The sequence below is a fragment of the Dermacentor andersoni genome, chromosome 7 (assembly GCF_023375885.2).
Source record: "Dermacentor andersoni chromosome 7, qqDerAnde1_hic_scaffold, whole genome shotgun sequence".
Classification (NCBI taxonomy): Eukaryota; Metazoa; Arthropoda; class Arachnida; order Ixodida; family Ixodidae; genus Dermacentor; species Dermacentor andersoni.
The window spans coordinates 123,320,718-123,344,936 of NC_092820.1; the positions used below are offsets into that span (position 1 = coordinate 123,320,718).

Below are 24,219 nucleotides of genomic sequence, written 5' to 3' on the forward strand. Positions count from 1 at the left end.
GATTCCTCGTTGTCGTTACGTATTCTCCGTGCATGCGCGCACTAGTGCTGCATAAGTCCCGGGGCGCCTTTTTCATTGCTGGGTGCTGGAGTTCGGGAAACTTTTCGTTTGGAATAGTTACGTTATCGTGCCCCTGTTCTCGTTGCGACGATTGCATTCACGAGGCTGACGTAACGCGCAGCTTCTGCCAGTGTCGGGCCTGAATCGCCCGTGCTGTCGCTTTCCGTGTTGTCCTCATCACTGTCGCTAGTCAACACTTTGGCAACAACAGAGGCAACGATGGCGAAAAGTCGAACCTCGTAGCCGACATCTCTTCGCGGTCGCAGCAGCGCTGCCGAGCAACTTCGCATTCCAAATGCCACACACTGTAGTCAACAGCAGATCCAAGTCGCGGGCCAGCACCGACTTCTTCGTGTCACGTTCGATAGCATGGACGATGTCTAATTTTTCTTCTATGCTGAGCACCCGGCGTCTTTTTTATCCGAGCTTCGGCATGACGCGAGTCCTCGCTTGCACGACGCCACAAAGCTCTCTGGCACGGCGTCGAAATTATGATGTTGATGCGGCTTCACGTGCAAACGCACAGGGTGCTTGGAGGCCGTGGTACCGATCTCTGAGGCTTGTTGTTCTGCCGGACCACCGGATGGAGACGACGCACCGCCGTGTTTGCGCGACGAAAAGTGGAAACGCTGCGTTTTAACCGATGTGTACGCAATAAGCTGGTACGGTTTATGCGGATACAAAATACATTATGTTCAATGGCTGCTGAGTCGGGGAATTGACTTTACTACTCTTAAACCGAAACTACTGTTTAAGCGGGTACGGTTTAATGAGGTTTTACTGTATCATGATACCACTGTACATCTTTCTTCTTCCTCATTACGATATCAATAAAAAATCCTTTATTATCATGTACGACTATTCAGAAACAGTACTATTTACTGTTTTCCCAAAACTACTGTTGGCATGATAACCAATAGAATCGACGACCGATAATTCGGACTCCACAGGGAACGTAAATAAGTCCGAACTATCGAATGTCCCCCCCAAAAAAAAGGCCGAATGTGTTCAAAAAATATAACTTGACGTTGTAAGGCCCCTGTGCAAGGGACAATTGGTCGATGCATTGCTGCACGCACTTACGCTTACATGCAACCAAGTTTGAGTTTGAGCCAGTTTTGAGTTTCGCTGTACGTCGACGCAAGGACTGCAAAGGCTCGAGTCATATTTGCACGTGGAAGGCTCCCGAGCACACGGCACATCATCATCCGAGTCAGAGTCGCCGTTTGACGGTGGGAGAACTTGCTCAAATATTTTGTCGTCGTTCAGTTTGGCACAAGATGATACTGCGCTGTCGACGTCTGCAAAGTCTTCAAGTTTAACGGCAGCAGGAATCTGCTCACCACAGCTTAGCAGGTCATCATTGATGGCCGCATTTTAGCTCATTGTGGTAGGTGTCAATTTAGCCTCTTCAGTTGCGAAGTCGGGCTCATTCAGACTGTGAGGGCACTGTTGGTGCCATTTGACACGGCCTATCTATAACTTCACGAGAAAAACTTCTTGGAGCCAGCAGAGCGCCGTCTCGAACGTAAACTAAACAAACAAGTACAACACGGCAGAACGCTGTCCACAAGGCAAACTCAACAAACCATAGAGTTTCATACAATAATTACTAGAGGAAATTCTGGTGCTACTGTCTACGGAAGCTGCAATGGGAGCGGTTGAGCTGGCATGGTAATTACGGGAAGTACATAGGTTTGCCTAAACTTTGTCGTTCTGAATTCAAACGGCTTCATGACTTTGTAAACTCGTCATTTTCAACAATGTACTGCGGAATAAATAATTAAATAACCATTATTGAGAATGTCCGACGGCAGAATGTGAACACAGGACCTCTAGCAGAGAAGCCTGATATTGAAACCATTAAGCCACGGACGCATGCATCGATAGGCAATCTGAAACGCCCATATGAATTTATTGCGCGCATGCCAGTGCCTTGAGACGCTTGGTGCATTTCGATCTGGCCACCTCGACAAGCTCAATCATTGCAATTAGTAGCGGTTGTGTGTGTTCGCAGCGTGTTGTGCACTTCGAAGGGTATAGATTGCTCTGGAATTTACGACAATGAAGGCATGTAAAGCTTAATATACAAAGCCACAAGGACGTCTGAATCCACGAGCATGAAGATCAGACAAATCCATGTGCTTCCCGTCATTCCCATTGTGGCTGAGCGATTGCAGCGCTAGCATTCCCTCTAGTATATTGAAGGTAACTCTGGGCAACAAACAGAATGGCGATAGCGGGCCACGCGCAGGGGTGCCGGAAAAGGATGTGATGTGGTGATGTGATGTGATGGCGACCAAGACAAGGCCTCAGAAATTACCATTTAGTGCGTAATCTCTGAGGCCGTACTTCGTGTCTCGTCGAGGTTGCCAGAGAAGATGATGGCGGCCGAGCTGGAATACGCTACAACCACGGACGGAGTCCGGATAAGTGAATGTAGAGCTAGCGGGGCTGCTGAAATATTGGTCGTTTTTGCACATTAGGTCTATGGGGCCATTGGCGGTGTCGCGAAGCTGTCCGAATTACCAAGCATGTCCGGATTATCGGTGTCCGATTCATCACTCGGCGACTGTATATATGCAAGGTGTCCCAGCTAACCTTAGCCAGAGTTTAAAAACATGCCAATGCCACATAGCTGGACAGAACCAGGGCAATGTTGTTTGCCGTCGCTTGAGGATACTCAGACCATTTTATTTTTCATTCTATCTAATTACATGATTAGTCCTAATTAATTAATCAACTTCTCAAATATTATAATTAAATTAAAAGTGTCAATGAGAAAATTGTAGAGCAACATGAAAAACTCCCAATAAAGCTTTCTGTTGCTCAAATGCATGCTACATAAGTGTTTTGCCGAGCTTGAAAGAAACCCATGAGTACACGCTAAGTGCCTCGAGTGGCCAGTCACGTGGCAATTCTGCATGCATTTGCGGACTTGTACCACCTCCTACCATTTTAGCACCGTGGTTCAGAGCTGGTGATGTGGCTGCCTATTACTTTTGCGTTTTGGTGCGTGTGTGTGGGGTGACGTGTCGTGCGGGTTTGGAGGGTTGGTGCCAAGCCATGAACAGTGTGTGATGCTGGTATCGCTTCATTTCCTCGCAGGTATTTTTCCTCGATTACGGCAATACCGAGAACGTCGGCGTAGCCGCGCTCAGGAACATTGACCCGGAGACTCACGTGGACGTTCTCATCACGCCAGCTCAGGTGAGGCACACTGCAGTGCGTGCTTACTCTTGCTTGCCTGCTGTGTCATTCTTTAACGCCCTGAGAAACCGTACGCACAATTGCGCATGCCAAGATAGCGCATCAGACGCAAAAGCTGTGATATCGCAGAATTTCGTACATTATAAAAAAATTTGGTTTAAGATGTGTCGCTCCATCTTGAAACACTTCTGATTGGACCTGTGCTGGAAATTTGAATAATATGTGTAAAGGGTTCTAATAAAGCAAATTAGAAGGCAGATGGCTTTGTTTTTACTCTCAGTGCCAGCATGTCGTCACCCAGCTCATTCACTACTTTCGTTGCTTTTCAGGCGTATTTACAGCTGGTTTTCTTTTTTCAAGTGGCTAGATGGGTGCATGCAAAATATCGAAACGGGATGTAACGAAATAATGGACATAATGGTGTAAATGAAATTCCCTTTGAAATCTCCATAGAGATCCATGTATTTAAAGCCTCGTTTTAACGAAGTGAAATTGTCCGGCCAGTGGATATAATGAACTAGATTTGTTTTTGAAACCAAAAATTACCCTACTGTTGCACACCGAGTACATTGCTTTCCGCAGGATTCGGCACGGTTTTGTCGCGGCAGTTCATAAGTCTCGTGGGGAATGCGTCGTTGAGCAAAGCTGGTCTTTCTCACCACCGCACGAGCAGCAGATGACTATGTACTATCGTACTTCTACATTGACCTTTCTTGTGCATGCGTGGCTACGCGCGGTGGTGCGAAAAATTAGTGCATTCACTTCGGTGCGGCATACCGCGCAGGCAGGTGCAGTTGAGTGTGGCCTCCAAGATCTCCTCGGCGTAATTTGAAGGGTCACGCTCAAGCCTGCGCGAGTTGCGCCATGCTGTGCGGCTACGTGCGGCAGTGCGAAGCACGAGTGCATTCACTTCTCTATTTGTCTAATGCGCGCTGCACAGGCAGCTGCAACTGGGTTGGCCTCGGAGACCATCCCAACTCAATCTCGGGGGCACACCCAGGCCGTGTATTCACTTCTCCCCCTCTCCCGGCCGACACGTTACGCAGCCTGGCAGCTGGGCGTGGCCTCTTCAGGCCGCAAGGCCATCTACTTATTTACATGTTTACAAATGTGCACCCCGTTCCACATGTACTCTTGCAGTAAATGGCAGCAATGGATACAATAAAGTAACAGAGATAAGTTTCGGCTCCCTCTTCAATTTCGTTATAACGATGTTCGAGTGTACTTGGTGTTCTCATATCTGACGCTCCTGTAAAGAATTCTCACATGGAATATCAAATATCAGAATTTTTCACAAAATTTAATGCTTTCACATATTGGGCAAAAAAATATGGTGCTCCACGGGCTCGGAGTCTCCTAGCATTGCATAACAAGAATGTAGCAAGCCATCAGTAACTTAGGTACATGGAAATTAGGTTATACTGTGCGGTGTACTGTTATTGAAGGGAACACCAAATTAGTATTCCAGCGCTGATTACAGCTCAGTTCTAATATATATGAAGGTCTAGAAAATATTTTTTTAATCCTTAGAATTTGTGTTGAATGGAATTAATCCTTTCTTTCTTTCCTCAGAAATTAATGAATTGGTGGTGTTCTGTTGTACTGAACACCAGTAAGGTTCTCAGCTTAATAGTGGACCTGCGCCTTGTGGCAATCTTTTTATTGCACGGAGAGATTTGCTTTCCAGTTTTTCTCCAGGGTGCAGAAGGCCTACCCGAACTTTATGGGAGGGGGTTATTGTAAGGCCGATCTGTGCGACAAACGAAAGGACCGCTCATCGTGCGACTCGATCAGCGCTCCGCATGCAGCCGGTGCCGACGGTAAAGAGCAGGCACCGTCTGGAGCCGTTTCGTCAGGTTCGGCGTAATTTGCCACTTTCCAAGGTTGCGAAATCTCGAGAGCCACGGTAAGCTTGCACAATGCATCGAGGCCATCATTTCCATGCTGGCTGCACCACAGTGCTTGCAGCTCCCATGGACATTGGCGCCAGAGCTCCCTGTAGGAAAGTCTGTCGCCCTAACCAAGCTGGCTATGCTCCTGCTAATCTACAGCGCTGTTGCAGCTGAGAGACACGTCTAAAGAGTCTGGATGATTCGAGGAACGAAACGGAGAAAGACTGAGCCCTTGTCTACGATTACTAGCCCGAGGTCTACCATCTCCGTTAGGGTTAGACGAGATTTGTGGAAAGCGCACTTTTGGCTTTCACTTACTGTCCTGTAGTCAGACTGCAAAGTAACCAACACAGATGTACAAGATTATCGGGTATAGCTTAGCAAATTAAAAATTTCGTTGCCAAAGTGACCACATCTCTTGATAATGTGTCTGTGCCCCCATGTTGCAACCAGGCGTTCGAATGCAAGCTGGCGGAAGTGCGGCCTGCAGCCCTGGCCAGCGGGAAGGACCAGTGGACGAAGGCTGCCCTGGAGATGTTCAGCCGTTTAGTCATGCAACAGTACCTCGTGGGCCGGGTGAGTTTGTCGTGCGAACCTACTTTTGTTGGGTTTCAACATCGCCTTTGGTCTGTTTTCCACGGCAGCTTGGCCCTAATAACCAGGCCGTGTGGTGATGGGAAATGACATTAACACCTCTGTGCCCTAAGTTTGAGTGCCATTCACGCTGCGCCATGCAGACATGCTTAAATGTCATTGAAACTTAATTCCACTTGCAGCGCATTGCATTCTCAGAACTCTTTCTGCTGTCAAGTGCTTATTGTCAAGTGCTGTCAAGTGGTAAGTGTTCGCGAGTCTGCAATTACGGCTGTTCATGAAAAACGCATTTCTTAAGTAATTTGAAATAATTAAACTTAATATTGGCCCAATAATGTTCTTAGTGCCATTTCATTAACTTCTACCTTTCTGGTGATATTACAGTATGCTTATTAAAGCTTACTGCCATGTACCCCATAGAAGCAATATAATATATAAGGGCATTTGAATTTTAAACGCCGAAACCCTTTGCCATTCGATTTTTTTAACTTTCTGTCGTGACCATAGTTCCGAAACTGCATTAATTGAAGCCACCACTGCCGCCGCCCTGCCTTTGTCATCCTTGCCAGTGGGGTCAAAGTTGCATAAAAGCCCTTTTCCAGAAGTCAGCTTCACCGTAATACGGCGGTTTTATGCAGTAAAACATGCGCAATGTATTGCGGTGAAGCATATGCAGAATGCAATGGTACTACTGTCACGAGATGTAAAATGTGCTCCTTAATTATAAACCAGAAGCTTGCTAATTCCACCATCAATAATTCAGAAAACTGATAATTCTGACGCGTCCTCTGGTCCCTGCAGGCATATGCGTTGTTCAATGCAATCAAACTCTCTTTAGTTTGAACTTACTTGGCTGCACATCGGTTAACTTAAACAACTCTTGGAGCTCAGCAAGGGAAGAGCGCCACGAGAGACCAAAAATGGCACTAGCACCCAACTGAAACGAAGTGATGGAGTCCACATCTTCATAGTCATCAGCATCAGCGGAAGTTGTTTATAAATGACAGTAACGCCAGAACATTTTGTGCCTATTTCTGCCTTTAAAGCCTTTATTCTTGCGTTTACTGCCATGCAAAACACTGTGTTGGCCGCATGCCTTCATAACTGCCATCCATGATCGTGTCTGCAGCAACCACATTTTCTTCTGCAGTTGTTGCAGCAAATGCTAGTTTTTGTTTCACTTGGTACGCGTGTGGCCGCGGTTTTGTCAGCAGCAGTTGCGGCAAACAGTAGTCGAGTCCGCCTTAGATCGGTGCAAAGCATCGAGGATGAAGAGCATTGGCTATATCACAATGGATATTGTGATATAGCCAATATTGGACCAACTCACTCGCAAAAAAATCATCGGGATGCGTGCGTGGTAGTGAAAAGAATCCCCAATGAAGATTCATGCCGTAGCCATGCCGTGAAGGAAGTCGTGAGGCCTTCGCCATTGTGAACACTAATCAATCACAAGATGACGAGAATTGCAGCTTCTGCACTGCTTTAGTGCGAAATAGAAACGGGACTTGCTGATTCATTCAGTAACAAAAGCATGTTGACGTAGTAACTATTCATTTGTTTTCTTTGATACCCTAGAAAATTCAACATTTGGTTAACTTGGCCATATTTTTTTTCTGTCCCGCAAAGTCTGGATTAACAAAGCTTAACTGTACGCACGTTTGTGATCCTTTCTGCAGGTTTGTGTCTAGTTTCCCCGCATTACCTTTAGATTCAGGATTGCCAACTAACCTGGTGCTGTCACCATCACAACAGGTTTGGTCACATCAAAACGTATGTGTTTTTATTTTTACTCCTAGGTGTACTCGGTCGTTGATAATGTCGTCCGCCTGCATCTGATTGTGGGCAGTGGACCGTCGCAAGTCAACGTCAACGACGAGCTAGTGAAACGTGGCTTCGCCGACTACTGCGAGGAGAGCTTCCTTTCCAAGGTGCTGATTTATCCATTCATCTTTATACTTGGCTTGTACAGTCGACTCCCATGAATTCGACCTCTCCTAATTTGACTTTTTGCTTAACTTGAATGCACATGAGAGTCTATGCGAGAAACCATACACTAAGGGGGGGGGGGGTGCTATTGAAGGAAAATTCGTTTACTTTGAGCAGGCCACCCCCACCAACACTGCAGTGGTTACTAAAAGCTGGAGACACAAGAAATTCAGCAGGCTGCGCTACTGTTCCCTTGACGCGTAGCTGTTTCATTCTTACATTTTAACGCCCAATGCTCTTCTTGCTTTTGAAACCGTTGGTTCCCACTTGCTCGTGTCATGTTATGCCCCCATGTTCGGCGTTCAGCGTGGCATCACTTGGAAATTACACAGTACTGTCCACTGAGATCAAAGTAATTCTTCCGGATCTGTTTCTTGATCTTGAAAAAGATTTGAATTTGTTCGTTTTGCTGCCACTAGATAATTTGACCTTCTGGATAATTCGGCCAAATCTAGCGCTCTCACAAGAGACGAATTAATGGCAGTCTTCAAGCATGCACTTAAGATATACTCGGGCATTGCAGGGCTTGTGCAAGAAGCCTTTTAGTAGCGTTGCATAGGGGAACAGAAGAGATTGTGTAAAGTTTTGCAGCAGGGGAAAGGCAATTATGCAGCAGATTGCCTCTGGAGTTTGGGCTTGTCACATTATTTATCTAGACCAGATAACCAACTAATGTTAACACTTAACAAAATGGGTGTCACGGGAAGGGAAGTGCAGTCGAGGACGGCAGAGAAATAGGGGGTGTGATGAAATTGTAGAATTTTCCAACATAACTTGGAATCTGCTAGCACAAGAGGGGGTAATTGTAGATCACCGGGAGAGCCCTTCTTCCGGCAGTGGATATGAAGTGCATGGAGTTTCTTACATAACTTACTAGAAGAAACTCTGGCACCCTGATCGTTCGGCTAACATGTAATTGATGGTTACAGGCGACAACCAATAATTCGGACTCCATGGGAAACATAAAAAAAAACTGAACTATCGAATGTCTGAAAAAACTAATGTATCAAAAAAGAAAGATTGTTTTAAGGCCCCTGGTTTCTTTCACTACGGCAGTAAAACCTCGTTATGTGGAAATTGTGTGTAAACACGTTTGTTATTTTGAGGTTCAATTATGTGGTCTATGGGCAACAAGTTATGAAAAGTTTAATTATATTGAGAATTTTGTTATACAGTCGAATCTCGTTAATGCGAACATGCTTAATTCGAGCTCTTAATTTATTCGAATTGACGCTCGTGTCCCGTCAAAGCTATGTTTATTCCAGTGTATGAAAACGCCCGGTTATTCGAACGCGCAAGCATTTGCGACTGTTAATTCAAACATACTGCACTCCGACAATGCTCAGCAGTGTGCCAAATCACGCGGCATCGCCTCCGGCTAGCATTCCTCTGACCCCGCCATAGAGGAGGAAAAGCTTAGGAAACACTTCTCAACGCCGTGTGCGAAGAAAAAAAAAAGAAGCCGTGGCGGAAATTTGTGCGCAGGCGTGGGCAGGCGAGCATCGCCTATTACTTCTGTTTGTGATGGGTTAGTCACTTCTGTTTGTATCACGGCACCACCATGTAACTTATAGAGTCAATGTATAAGAATGTCCGAAATTTTGGACGCAAAAAATCTTCGCCGTCTGACTTTCCGTACTTTTTGCCTGCACCGTAGGTCCGAAACGGCATTAATCGAAGCCACCACCGCCGCCATTTTGACTATCGCGCCGCCTCGAGCCGGCGCTCTCGCACGCAGATCCGCTGGCAGCCGTAGCCACCACCGCGGCAAACGCTAGGCCGAGCTACTTCGACGTTTGCTACCAAGCTTCTTACTGTTCGGCGCCATTTTTTTTTTCATTGAAACTACTCGTTTCTGTTAGCAATGGCACCCACTCCGCCGTTGTGATCCTTGCCAATCTCTTCGGAGCGTGGGAAGCACGGCGCGTTGCATAATGCCGGTTCCCGAAAGTCAACTTCGCCCAAACACAGCAGTTTCACGCGGGGAAGCATACCAATAGTTTGAAGGGGCAATTATCACGGGACGTGATATGTTTCCTTTTTATTAAACACGCGTGCACCCGCCACCTCCTATCACAGTACAAGCGCCGATACGCCTAATAACGGACTGCAATTTGTAAACGCGTGTGAATAAATCTTGTGGAACTTCCCACTCGTGTGTTAGCTCAGTGCACACCCACCACTGCAGGCGAGTCCTCCATTCAGTTAGCTTCCTTTAATTCGATCCTCTTTTAATTCGAACGAATTTTCGGGCCCCTTCGAGTTCGAATTATCGAGATTCGACTGTATTGAGGTTTAACTGTACGTGAAGTTTCACTGTATCACAACTTACCCCAACCCTATAACAGACCTTGGATATATCTGAACAGACCTTTTTCCACTAGATTGTCACAGTCTGTTCTAATGGGTATTGGTTGTACTTGTTATCATTCCTTTAAAAGGGCTGGACCAATTTGCAACGAAATTTTTGATGAGCTAAAATGCCCCAGTTTCTGATAAGGGATAGATTCAAAGCAGCCTCTGTACAAAATTTTACTTCGGAAACACAAGCAGGCGCATTGCAAAAAGCTTGCAAAAAATAGACATTTTCGATACTGAAATGGAGACATAAAAGCTGCCATTATTGACCACCGGAAGTAATGCGGAGCCCGAAACGTCAAATGCACAAAACTTTTGAGATTGGGCCACACTCGTAGCATTTCTAAACACCAAGGCCATGTTCTGGCACCTTGGTGTTGCACTGCTGAGCTCGAGGTAGGTCATGGGTTCACTCCCAGCCATGGGGCCTGCATTCCGATAGGGGCAAAATGCAATAACGTTTGTGTGCTTAAACTTAGATGCAAGTTAAAGAACCCCCAGGTGGTCAGAATTAATCTCGAGTCCCCCACCAAGGGGTGCCTCGTACTAAATAGACTTGTGCAAGGACTGCACTTTTTTTTTTCTCTTTCTTTCCCTGCAATTTTGACGAGGTCGACGGGACCATACCTTTAGGTCAAAATGGTGCAGACGCAGCTGGCAACATCCCGGTAATTGAAAATTTGGAAAACCAGTCCTACGGCCTTGCCAAGGTTCCTTTGATAGTATATTACGCTACCCATTTTAGTCAATTTAGGGAAAGTGAAAATTTGTATGATATTTTAAAATCGACAGTTTTATGATTATTTGAAGAAAGCTGCTGCGTGATGGCCTTGCTGCTTCTCTCGTAAATTTTTCTAAAACTCATTTTGCACAAGGTGGTTTGCAGTGATAACACCATTTTATTAAGTTTGTTCGATTCACCTGCACCACCTGAACCAGCTCACAAGGCGCAGCACCCTGGCATTCGTTTGAGCGGGTCAGCATTGGCACCCTCTGAACTGCGTTATTTGTTTTAAAAAACTTCAGGAAAGGTGCAGGGCTGGTTTGCGATTTTTCTGCACTGTTCCTAGTGACACTGTCAACTTGGCGCAGACGTGCAGGTTCAAAGCAGCAGCAGCACAGCAGATGACACAGCACAACAGCGTAAGAGCCGTTGAAGCCCCGCTTACATCTGTTTGCCGTGTCTACGCAAGGCGGAATGGGCTTACACCTCGGAAGGCAATCGTACCTGTGGCTGCCAACCTCTGAAACTTACGCAGACGGTGCAAATTAGGCAGACAAAACAACGTCTGCACTACATCTGCATCTCGGCATTTGTTTGAAGTGTCGTGTCGTGACCCTCCATCGCTGAAGTCGAGCTGCACAATCACGTGTAACTGGTTCACAGTGGCGCAGTCGACTCAAATGCACCTATTATTTCTTCCCCTGCCCTATGGTCATCTTCATTATTGTTCAGAAGTCTCGACCATTATAAAGGCTAAAACGATTGCCTGCTCCGGCTTTGCTGTGACTGCTTATGTACTACTCATTTTTAATGTTAAGTTTTGTTGCAGTTGGCCTTTAACTTTCTCGACCAGGTCTCTTCCGCTAGGCAGCAAATGACTCTCGTTTTTGTTGGTTGTTGCGCAATGACAGAGAAACCACCAACTGCGGGAGAGGGTGGAGTCCTACCACCAGTCGCTGACGTCGGAGGCGGTTGACCCGAGCATCATAGAGACAATGGACGAAGTTGACTCCACCAAGCTGGACATTGGCATGCCGCAGATGTCGTCGCGCAAGGTGAGTGCACTGTCGGAAGCATCAGGCCATCTTTCCTGCATTGCAAGCAAGCACCGGGCTTCGTCTGCGTACATACCTGCCAGCTCTCCTAAATTTTCCCTAAAGTTCCCTAAAGCTCATACTAACGTGAGGAAACGGTAATGGTCAGGTCACCGATCTGTTTTGCTTGAGCAAGTGTACCGCTTGCTACTGTGGCCCCACAGAGTGATGGTGAATATGTGCAGATGAGGAAGACGACGTATGCACGCAGCCCTCGCACTACAATTTTGCAGATGTTACAGGTTTAAAAAAAAAAAATTTCTGGCTTATAAAAATTATTGCTCCTTGGTCTCCAACCATGCCCTTGGAAGTCGGTGAAAGGATGTTAGAGGGGCACCTTCTTTGAGCTAGCAGGCAAAAATGGCAACGGCAAAGTCGTCGTGATCGAACACCACTGCATTGCTTGTCAACCTGTGCTGTTCTGAGTTGGCTGCATATAATAGTAGATTATGGTTAATAATGTGTGTATATATCCCTCAAAAGGTATTTGCTTAAGGTAAATTTTGAAAAATTGCATGTTATTTCCTCCCCCTTTGTCCTCGTGTCTTCAGTCTTATTTTCTTTTTCACAAATTCTTATGTTGGCAGGTATTTATTTATAACGTGTGTTTGCATGCATTTGCCATGACCATGAATGTGGTGCTGTGGCTTAGTATCTCAGGCCTGCGACAAGTGATGGCATATTTGAGACTGGTCACAGGTACTGGTACGAATGTGCTGCTTTAAATTGACTCCTTTAAAGCCGTATTACAAGAACAAGTGGGTCTAGTAGCTGATAACCTCATCTGGCTTTATTATCTACATTGGATCCCGCTTACGCTTGGGGTAAAGCGTTGTTACTGTTTTACATTACCTTTCTTTAGTGCTGCAGGAGGGCACTGAAACAACCAGGAGCAATATTCTTGGGTAATCGCTTTCAGGGATTCTTTCACTTCGCAAGATTTGATATGACCAGCACCAGAGGCGCCGGCCCCTACAGACAACAGCATTTCTAGCAGTGCACCAACTATGCTAAAGAAAGCGTGCATTTTATGTTTGCTTGTCACTCTAAATCTTAGGAAAGTAAAAGTATTCCCAAAAGCAATCGCCCAGCCCTACCACCGCAGTTGAATGCACCATTTGAATTCACAATAGAGTGCCACGCTTACTCAAATCTAAAGGAGTAGGGATACACATTGCCAAAGTTCTAAAATCTGTAATGCACACTTCTTGGACTTAAAGAAGCATCACTTAGCCAATGTGTTGTACATTAACATGCCAGTAATCTTTCAAAAAAATATTATTTTCTTACTCTATGAATTGGAAATAAAATGCTTTTAGTGACTCATTTAACTGCTTCAATTGATCCTTTGGGATAAGCTGATCTTTAGCAGCATGAAAGAAATCAGAAGTTTGGGATGTCTAAAAAGCGGCATTAACAGACCTAAATCACGGTCTGTGAAATTTTGTAATGGAAACAGCAGTAATGTTGTGTTCCTCACACTTCTTTTTCTCTGGCAGGCAAAATTGCAGGGACCATTCAGTCCCTTGGAGTCAAGGCTCGTCGGCATGTCGAAGCTGTGCTTCCTCAGGTGAGCAGATGTACCGCATTTACTCACGTAAGCCCCGCGCTTTCCTTTCTATTAGGTGCAAGCCTTACGCAAGGCAGGCTTATGAATACTCTGAAGCCTCGAACTGTGGCCGGACTGCTACGCAGAGTAACGCAACCGCTGGCGGCCGACTGGGATCACTTCTGTTTCAGTTGCCCCCTGTCGGTCCTGCTGCCCTCGTCGTTTGACGACCATAGCCTTGTTGGCTCCCTTCTGCCATGCGTTCCATTACTATTTGGGATTCCTGTGACCTTAAAGCTCTCTACGACAGTCTCAAATGAAACCATGGGCTTGCGCATTAAAAATTCACATGCACACTTCTTGCAGCGAATGCTCTCTTGGTGTGCCCGAAAGCACAGCGCAGTTAAACCTGCTATAACAGCACTCCTTGGAACAACCAATACTGGTATGATTGCAATTCACTGGGATTATAATGATGGTGACGTTGCCGTTGTCGGCGGGGCAGTAATTTCTTTTGTCTAGTAGCGGCTTACGAAAGTGCAGAGTGCACCTAAACAGTGTCATTTGCAAACTGTCACATGGAAAGGTTAGTGACACTTGCTGTTGGAAGTATACTCATTTGCAAGTATGTGTTCGTCGAACATCGCTTCGTGGCGTCAAAGTGTGTAGCCTCGATAGCAGAAAGGGCAGGGATGGTCCAAATTGTGGAACCACTTTGTTGTGTGCAATTTCATGTTATAAGCAGGGGTGTGCAAATATTAGAAAAGTTTGAATGTTATCGAATGTTACGTTTTTTTGTATTCGTATTCGATTAGAAAAATTGATGTACAGAAATGTTGGAATGTTCGGTTGGATGCGAATATTTGAATCAAATCGAATATATTGCTGGCTGAGCGAGAGCAAACACAGTTCTTAGCATTTGTTTCTATCTAATCTAAGAATAGCGTGATGATTTTCTGCTGTGTTTTGTGATAATCTTGTGCTGCTGACAAAATTTTGCCTGTGAAGCACACTTAGCCACTAAACGTCTAAATTTTGTGGAAAAGCCAGCCTCTTAGTGGCAAGGAGCACGGGCTTGTAGACAGCGAGAGAGCACTTTTTTTATTTCCTGCAGCGCCCTCCCACCTCCAATTCTGAGCTTATTGCTTGACAAGTGCAATGGGTGACGATTGATACAGGGTCAAATGCCTCCGAGTTTACTTACGGGCATTTGATGCGGTATAATAAGGCACAGGCTGGTGAGGACAGCTGGTGGGAATTACTAAATTTTCCAAGTTAACTTGAGAGTACACAATATTTTGATGTAACGGCTTACTAGTCATTTTTTACCATTGACAGTGCAATTTCAATGTACCAACATAACAAATTAACCTAACTTGCTAATAAATGAATGTGCATATCGTTATTTGATATTCGAAGCTAAGTATGCATATTCAATTCGTATTCGAAAATTTTGATGTTCGCACACCCCTAGTTATAAGCCGTTTGTAGATATCCGTAATGGAAATTGCCATTCTTCCTTAGTTGCTTTGGATGCAATGCTGTCTTGACTTCAGACGATTGATTGTGTTAATGCAACTGCAATGAATATATTTACATTGAAGTTTTCACAATGCTGGTATTAACTATAACACAGTGTTATTTTAAATATTGCCTAAAGTAACAAGTACGGTAGACTTCCGTCAATTCGACTCCGGTTTATTTGATATATTGCTTAATTCAATCTCTCACAAAGGTCCCGGCCAGCACCCAAGCATTTCTGTGGGCCCAAACTTTTGTTGTTTCGATCCTAAAATTGTCCTTCACCAGAATGTTTGAACTTGACCAGTCAGCCCGCACCTGCCTTCAGTTGTAACCCCAGTAGTGACGCCTTTAGTGGCAGCATATGTCTTGGCAGAGCTTAGGGGGGCAGTAAATGTGTTGAACATGTCATGTCCCATCAGAAACATTTTAAAAATTATTTTTTTAATGAATATTGGGTTGCGAATTGCCTTTGCAGCATTCATATGCTTTACCATATAACACGGATACATTGCACCAAAGCTGATTTTACGAAACTGTCCATCAATTTGCAATATACAGTGAACTCTCATTAAGACGAACTCTGTTAAGCCAAATTCTCATGTATAACGAAAAACATGGGAATGTTTGTTTGGTTTTCCATTGACACAATGCAAAAAAAAAACAAAAAGTCCGCATAAGACGAACCGTCTCAGACGTGCTCTTCAGTTAAGATGAACAATTGTAGTGACCGCCACCACTACCGATCCTGGAGGCACGCGCATCCAGGCACCCTACTGCAGGCCTGCGGCGCACATTGGCCATGGACAGAGGCGAAAACAAGAGGAAGAAATAAAAAGAGACAGTGACATTTCACTTCGTGAATGTGAAGCTATTGGCCCTTGGTGCGCCTAGACTGTCCGCATCGCAGATCGCATTCAAAATAGGGCTCACACGGCCGTGCCATACGCAGCAGCTGCCGGAGTAGAACGCCCCCTTGTAAACATTCGCTTACTAACTACATTAACAAGCATAGTGTCAAAAAGCTGGCGTGAGGAATCGCGACAGCAGCTGCGAGAACACAGCTCACGCAAAGCGACGAGCCATCGGCCCATCTACACTGTGCCCCAAAAGCAGATTGGGTTCAAGATAAAGCCCGCACTACTGAAGTACAACACCCCCCCCTCTCCTTTCCTCCTTTGCTCACGCCAGATTGAGCCGCTGTCGTAGGCTCACTGTCACGTGCTTTCACTTGCACACTCAGCTTAAGGCACGCGAGGACGATGTTATCACGTGACGAACTCGGTACGTCTGTATCGCAAACGAAACCTGTAGCAACTGTGTCATCAGTGGCAGCGACAGGATCTGAGCTTCTTACCTGAGAGATGCCTTCATCCGTGAGCGCACCACACACCACTGCACTTGCGTCGACATCGACGTAGCCCGAAAAGCCAACGTCTTCCAAAACGTCCGTTATGGGGGTGGTGACGCCACGTTCGAGCGCGAGTGGCTCGTTAGCTTGCAGAGCTTGCGTGCCGAAGCCGCAGTGGCGGTAGCAATTTTCTATCGTAGCCGCCGTCACTTGCTCCCTAGCACACACAAGCATGTGTAGCGCACTTAGGACTGTTACTTGGTAGTCATTGCATAAAATTATTCGTTCCAACATGTGGCGCCAATAAAACGATCTAACATTTTTGATGATACCCTGGTCTATGGGCTGCAGTGCCGCTGTTGTGTTTGCTGGAAGGAGAGCCAGCTCAGTCGCCTTCGTCTCAAGGTCCTCCTCGTCTATAAAAAGCAGGACTCTGCGGCCCTTGGCATTCAAACTTTTTGTCACTTTGCTACCCACTGTGCAAATGATTCCCCCATCATCCAGGCCTTTCTGTTGGCTGCATAGTCCTCTGAGAGGGTCTGGATGTTCTTGAAGCAACGAGGACTTCTTGATTATCACAAACAGTGGCAACTTTTCAGTTCCAGTCATGTTTGCTGCAACCATCACTGTTATTCTTTCTTTACATCTTTTCCCTCCCATGCACTTGTCGGCTTTATACGTGATGGTTTTGGCGTGCAGCAATTTGAAAAATAAGGCAGTTTCGTCTACATTAAATGTGCCCTGCAGACAATATTTCTGCTTGTAGCCTTGAAGCACCTCGAAGTGCCAAACTTTACCTGTTTGCATGTTCACGGTCTTCATTTCTCCTGACACAGCATGGTCGTAACACTTGCGAAAACGATGCAACCACCCATTTGAAGCAGCGAAGTCATTGTAGCTCAGCAGCAGGGCAAAGTCCGCTGCCTTCACCAGTATGACGGTGCCGCTCAAAGGTGCATGCATTATCTTAATCCAAATGAGCAGCACTTTCTCGAGGTCGGGATACTTTGCGGGCTGCAACCTCTTTCTTTTGCTGACAACATCTGTCTCTAAGGCACCTTCAATAGCCCTCCTATTCTTTATGTAAGTGAATAGTGAGTTTTTCGGTATTGCATGCTTCTTTACGATTTCTTGCTTAGACAAGAGTCTGGCGTCCACTTCCCGCACGATGTCATTTTCCTCTCATAGTGTTTCGGCGCAGTATCTGCCGCGGGCACAAGCCATCTTCAAGTTGCAGCTACAGAAGGTGCTTTTGACACTGAAAACTGAGCCATACGAGGCACACCCGAGACGGAGATTGCGAAGATAAAGGTGTTAAACGTAACATTGGCGAAGCCTCCTGTTCGTTGGTTCTTGAGTGCAGGCGAAGCTGCGACGCACATGATTCGCTGTGTTCTTGTGTTGGTCGTGGCATCTTTTGCTCAAGAGCAACAGCTACCAAAGATTTGCAAAGCCTTCGAGATTGGCGTTTAAAGAACCACATCTTGGAGGTCACGAGGGCGGAGAGGAGGCAGCCGCCACTGCCCTCTGGCTTCCATGGCAGTTTAGTTTTACCTGATTTTACCTTCTCTCTTTGTTCTCTCCATTCCAGGTCGACGCAGCCTTGTGACTAGGCAGCCGCCCTATCGCGGATGTGTTTCTCTGGCCGTGTGCCAGACGCCAAGCTGCTGCTGCAATGGCGCTTAGTTCAAATTATTCGTGGCGGAACCTACTCGCGTTCTAATTAACAGGCTTTTTCATTCATTGACTTGTATGGAACTTCCCCGGACCAAATCGTACAGTTCGAATTATCCATAAATTTGAATTATTGAAGTTCAAATTAACGAGCTTTTGCTGTAGTACATATTCCTGATGGTCTTTTATCATCTCTATACTGCGGTGCTTGTTGTTGCTGCTGCTAACTAAAATTTTCACAGGGTAAGCAGTTTCACGCTATTCTTTTTCTTGCAAACAAGTTGTTTATGGTGTTTCTAGTGCAAACAAGTGATTCACAAGGGGTTGGAAGCCTGCGCACACTGCTCAAAGGTGTTTGAAGTTTCAGTAGAGCTCCACATAACTCCATCGCCACAACAGACTATTGACTCGGCAGCCATTTAGGCTGTGCCCCTGTAAGCATCGCCTGCCGTGACATCCTCGTGTGCGCCGGTATAATGTTGATCGTTATCCTGCCACAAGCAAGTTGCTTTTTTTTTTCTCTCTCTCACTTGCAACCAGGGGCGTACACGTCGACCGCAACAGCGTCAACTCCGTGCTGCTGAACGGGGAGCCCCAGAACCGGCACCCTAGACTCCTCGTCGCGGGCACTGTGAGCCAGAGCGCTTCGAGCGACCACGTTACGCTGCGTAACACAACCCTGATGCCCTCCGTGCCTGGACTCCACTGCCTCATGCCGTTGCTGTTTGCTCCCTATTGTGAGCTCAGGTATGCGTTCGTCGGCTTTCTTTTTTTGAAGAGACGCGAATAAATGTTTGCCAAGTCGGTTCTGTGGAATCGGGTGCGAACCTGGCCGAGCTGATGATTGCATATGTGTCATGGGTGCAGATGCGTTCGACAAGGTGACTATAAGGAGGTGGAACAAGCCCTCTGAGTGGTTTCTTTGTGCCTTAACTTTGGTCCGCAGTCAATGAGGAGGTTTCAGGACTCTCAGAGTTTTTACATGACGACGACACATTAGAAGCATAAGAACTTCTAACCGATGAGGCAGCCATTGCGAACCATTATAGTTCTCTGTCAACACCCCTGCCATCCCCCTATATTTCTTTTTTTTTCTTTTTTTTCGTGCAACCTGGTTATAACAATTGGCGGTTATAACTGGAATTTTCATGGCACCTGAATATTGTCAGGAGTGATTTTGACTGTAACAATATTCAAGTTCCAGAAAAATTTTGTTGCTATAACTGATATTTGTTATAACCAGGTTGCACAAAAAATACAGCGGGACTGACGTCAAACATTCTAATCAGACAGAAAGAAGTGGCTTAGAACCCACTTAAATAATTGCTGGTTTTAACAATACTCGTATGTAAAAATGAGATCCTGCCGCGGTGGTGGGATCTTGGTTAAGAGGCAAAGAAATTTCTGCTGGGTGCTGCTTTTCAACCTGTGCTGCTGCAGAAGACCGACGACTGATAACTACTCGTTCAAGCGGGTGTTGACTGGTGGCTACCGGCAGCACATAACGTGAAGTGCTTGGAGGTTTGGCAGAATGTTGGGGGGGAGGAGTCGCTCCCCTGGGGTTGGGGAAAGCAGGCACAGTCGAATAAAAAAATTTATGCTTGTTGGTTGCGGTTGTCGTGTGACTCTGCAGGAGTGTGTGGAGATTGACTAGGTGATTGATTGAGCTAGACCAAGCTTTTAAATGCGGCCGCTCGGGATGAGACGGAGGTATTTGTCCGAGCACAATCTAGGCAGACGCGTTGCTCCGGGAATAAAACTATTTCCTCCACCGGATGCTGGCTCTTCCTTTGCGTTGCCAGCATACACTTGAGCCATCGAGAGGCGCTGTCTCAAACCACCACTAACCACAATTCCTAACTGTTCAGGCCAAAAATTAAAAAATTAAAAATCCTTAAAAAGAAAAAAGCGAGCCATGCAGTGCATGCCTTCAGATGCGTATTTCGAGAGTGTGGAATGGAAATGCAAGCGGGGAGGTGCAGCTGCCCACTAGTTTCATTTCGAGGATTTTCCATTCTTTCTTCATTTTGTTTCTGTGCAGACACCCGGTAGCTAGATTTAATTGCTATAACCGACAATACTGCATGAGAATATTGTAGTAAGCAGTTTATTTTACCGCAGAACACCCACAGACGTTCATGGCACTGTGGCTGCTCATTGTTATAGGCTATACCAGTCAAGCCTCAATATAACCACTGTGTACCTTCAGAGAAAAACATCATTAAATCGTGAATTTCGTTAATTTGAGATTTTAAAGTTTCAACAGTAAAAATAATTTTACAAATTCCCAGGACATTCCTAGGGGATAGTATCTTGTAATACCTAGTATCACAAAAAGGGCAGTCGATAATAACTTTGTTATGAGCACAAGCATGAGCGGTACAGATAGCACCAAGAACAGTGCATCAGCGTAGCTCAAGGCATCCAAGACACGCGAGTATTGTGTCATGTGGCACCGTAAATCTTGGACGCCAGGGCGGATCACGCTTAGTGCCCACATTCGTCACAAAATTGCACCCACAAATTAAAACCAAAAGTGGGAAAAGATAGGCATTCTTCCTGAAAAACAAAAAGTTGCAGTTTCGCCAGGAAGGCGGGGCATTGATGGCAACAGCAGGGGGACAACTACGCCAAGTAAGGTTTGTAGTTTTATCAGTGTCATGTGTGCTCAGGCAAACATGGACATGTCTCACTCAATGACCATGAACACTCGCTCCACAATGTGAGCGAATGCTTCGTGTCGTGTCTTGTGATCTTGATATTACCCGAACGCTAACACAACACATGCGGGAACACAATGCGCTTCAAGTCTCCAAGTATCTCGGCTGGGCCTTTGCACTTGGTGTAAATTACCTCAAAGATCCAGCGCATGGCTCGCCTATGAACATGGCAAAGGTAGAGACGTTTTTGCCGCTAAAGCTTTTTATATGGAAGGATGCTTGCAAATAACTTTTGCGACTTACATTTTGATAGCCTTTTACTAGATTTGCCAGCCATACAGGCTCCAGTATATGCTTGAAATGGCTGAAAACTTTGTTAACTCCGAACTGTGTCACAAAATTGCTTCGTTTAATTGCAAATAAAAGAAATACTGTTCTCTGTCGAACTAAAATCGGGAAATGAAAATAGTTCGCTACATCATGAGTTTTATTAAATCGAGGTTTGAAGGTATATCCAGTATCATTATAAGTGGGTTCGTTTATAATTTGCCCTCGCATTACGACCTGCAAGCCTCCTAGTTAGCTCATATGGTAGAATGAATGTACTGTACACAAACTGAAATGCACGAAAAAGTGCCGCCCTTTCTCCTCTTGAACTGAAGGAGTATAAAAACTTTGTTGTGTTAAAAATGTCAGTCAACCAGTGGTCTGTATGCAGGGATTCGACTGAGCAGCCTTCTCCCAAACGAACTATGTCTGTCTCATTCACCATAGGCTGTACACAACATCCTAATCTCTTCAACATTCAGTTTTGCTGTTTCACCTCTCAGAATATTCTGTTGCAGGTTTGCCACTTTGGTTTTGCATTTGCACACTTTGCTCTGCCCAGGGTGAATGCAGAGCGATCTGAGTACACGGGCGCGCTTTGCGGCCTGGGGTTCGACTCGGCGTCGAACTTGGCGCTCTACCCAGAGCATGACCTTGAGGTGTCCTTCGACATTGGCTTCACTGACGAAGACCTCTTTATGGTATGGTTCATGGGAATTATATTTAGGATCATTGCATTCTACAGGTACTAACCTATTCAGCTTAAACTTGGGGCGTTAACAAAGAAGCTTAAGAAGCTAGGTACTGCACAAGAAACGATAGGCATAACATTAAGAAACAGGAAGACAGATGTGTTAGGCTAGACTAGCAAATGTGGGCAACCGATATCCTAGTTGACATTAAGAAGAAAGTGGTTTGGGCGGGCCACGTTATAGTATGTTGACTGGTGGTCTATTAGAGTTACAGAATGGGTGCCAAGAGAAGGGAAGCACAGTCAAGGACGGCAGAGGACTAGGTGATGCACTGAAATTGGGGAAGTTTGCAGGTATAGGATGGGGTCGGCTGATTCAAGACGGGGAAATTGGAGATCACTGGGAGGGGGCCTTCATCCTGCAGTGAACACTGAATAGGCCAGTGGTGATAAAACTGATTCATCTCATAGGCCTCATCTCATTCACCTCAGCTGCGCCATTAAAACCCATCAATCATCATTCATCTCAGTGGCATGGAAATTTACGTGTAGCATAAGCTGCTTGCTCTCGGCTCTTGCAGGTCAACAAGGTGCGCATGATGATCAACATGGTCCTGCGCTCTGACCCGGGCATGTCCGTCGTGAGCTGGAATGGCGCCGGTCTTGCAAACTGCCAGGACAGGGCGCGGCAGTACCTTCTCGAGTGAGTACACATCGATGTGGCACACACGGCATGTCTTTGCTACAAACGTTGGGCCAGTGCCAGCTAGTTTGGCAGCTTCCAAAGTCCTCGAGCTCCACCATACTTAGAGGCTTCATGGCTGTCGAAGTGTTTCAGTGTTGACAGTCACCGATCTATAAATATGGACTCTACAGGAACTGCCAGAAAGTCTGAATAATCGGGAATTCAAGATATCGGATTTTTAAGAAAATAAGTGACTTTATTTCACAAATGGCCAGAAAAAGCATTCTCAATGCACATTACTGTGTTTGCACACACTTGCCTGTGACCTGGACGGTCTGTATTTCAACCATCGTCACGCTGTCGCTACAGATATACAAAAGCACATTAAATGCATGCTACGTGAGTCTCCATTCCCTGGTAACATAACAGAAGTCAACCATGCTGTGACAACCAAATGATCACTGTTTTTCTCTGCTACAGTCATCGTCCAGCACTTCCCTAACTTAATTACCGCCCTCGTTGGCACGGACATCAAAGGTGGGGTTGGTGCTACTTGAAGCTGCTTGATGATACTGACTGACGAGAATTCAAAATAAAGAAGTTGCCCAGAACACACAGAACTCGCGCGGTAAGCTGCAGATGCAGCCTTTAGGACAACTTTTACTGTGAGGGACAAAGAAGTCGGGGATCGCCATATCTGGGCTATAGGACGGGTAAGGGAACTGTTTGGATGCTTCAGGGAACAGTAAAAGGAAAGACATTGCTTTAGCATAGATCAAGGTGTACTTAAGACATTGGAGGCGATGTTTAGGAAGGTGGCAAAAGATGGCTTCACTTACGTTATCTAGGCTTGGTAGAAATGGCCTTGTATGTTTTGTGTGTGCTTACCTACTAGGGAGCCTATAGCAAGGGATAAAAGTGCCTTTTAATAATTTTCGAAAATAAGGATTTGATAACATTAGTCTCTTTATTGAGCAATCCTATCTTTTTTTATAGTAATCTCTTGTTATAACGAAGTCAGCAGGACATCGGAAAATTCGGTACAACTTGTAACTCGATAAAAGTGACTTCTGCGTAAAGGCTGAACAAAGAGATGAAATAGCGCCACTTTGTGGAAGTCTAATACGGGTGTTGCGTGGCGCATTTTCAATGGCGATCAAGCCAGATTGGAATCGAACTTGTCGGTCTCACTTGGCTCCTTTGCACATGCTGTGGGAGGGAGTCAACGTGGTCGTGGTTCGGGTGACTTTGGACACACAGAAGGCAGCGTGAAGTAACATTTGTCTGTTCTGTTACGCACTACTTCCTCAGCACCGTGGCCACCACAGCCACGATGTCGCCGTCACTACCTTTATTTTATTCACGGGGCTTAGGCGTGAAAGCACGGAAGAAAAGAACGTGCACGTGGTGCGGATGGCATAGCTGCCGATGAAGAAGACCACTCGTTCACCCGGCGCAAAGGCTCTGCTCGGCGGCGGCCATGTGCACGGGCCCCTTTTAAAGTTCGCCTTAAACAAAGCAGCTTATCAGTTTGCTTTAAGTAATCAAGGTTTAAAATGCATGCATTTTAGCTGGGACTGAGAGAAATTTCAGATAGTGCGATAATTCAAGTGCCTTCTCATAATAATGAGAGTTTACTGTAGTTGCATCTGGAATAAAGTGTTCTGTTATGTATATGCAATAAAGATATGCAGTACAATATTCGTAATTTCTCAGCATGTTTTTTAAATAGAAAAACTGCTGCTTTAAAGGGTTAATGCCGTATGCTAACTACTTCTTCTTTGGACTTTCTTTTTTTTTTTTCTTGACGACTGCGGGCATTGTCTCTATCACTATCTTC

General features: G+C 45.6%; 1 protein-coding gene across 5 annotated transcripts in view; it reads left to right on the forward strand.

Moving 5' to 3' along the window:
- Window positions 1-24,219, forward strand: part of spn-E (spindle E) — a 93,786-nt gene that overhangs the window by 63,087 nt on the left and 6,480 nt on the right. For all 5 annotated transcript variants that reach the window (XM_050181072.3, XM_055072467.2, XM_055072468.2 and 2 more), the window contains 8 exons: window positions 3,169-3,270; window positions 5,616-5,738; window positions 7,556-7,687; window positions 11,739-11,882; window positions 13,421-13,491; window positions 18,557-18,763; window positions 21,566-21,704; window positions 22,276-22,397. In XM_050181072.3, coding sequence (XP_050037029.1) covers window positions 3,169-3,270; window positions 5,616-5,738; window positions 7,556-7,687; window positions 11,739-11,882; window positions 13,421-13,491; window positions 18,557-18,763; window positions 21,566-21,704; window positions 22,276-22,397 — 1,040 coding nt within the window. The remainder of the gene's footprint in view (window positions 1-3,168; window positions 3,271-5,615; window positions 5,739-7,555; window positions 7,688-11,738; window positions 11,883-13,420; window positions 13,492-18,556; window positions 18,764-21,565; window positions 21,705-22,275; window positions 22,398-24,219) is intronic.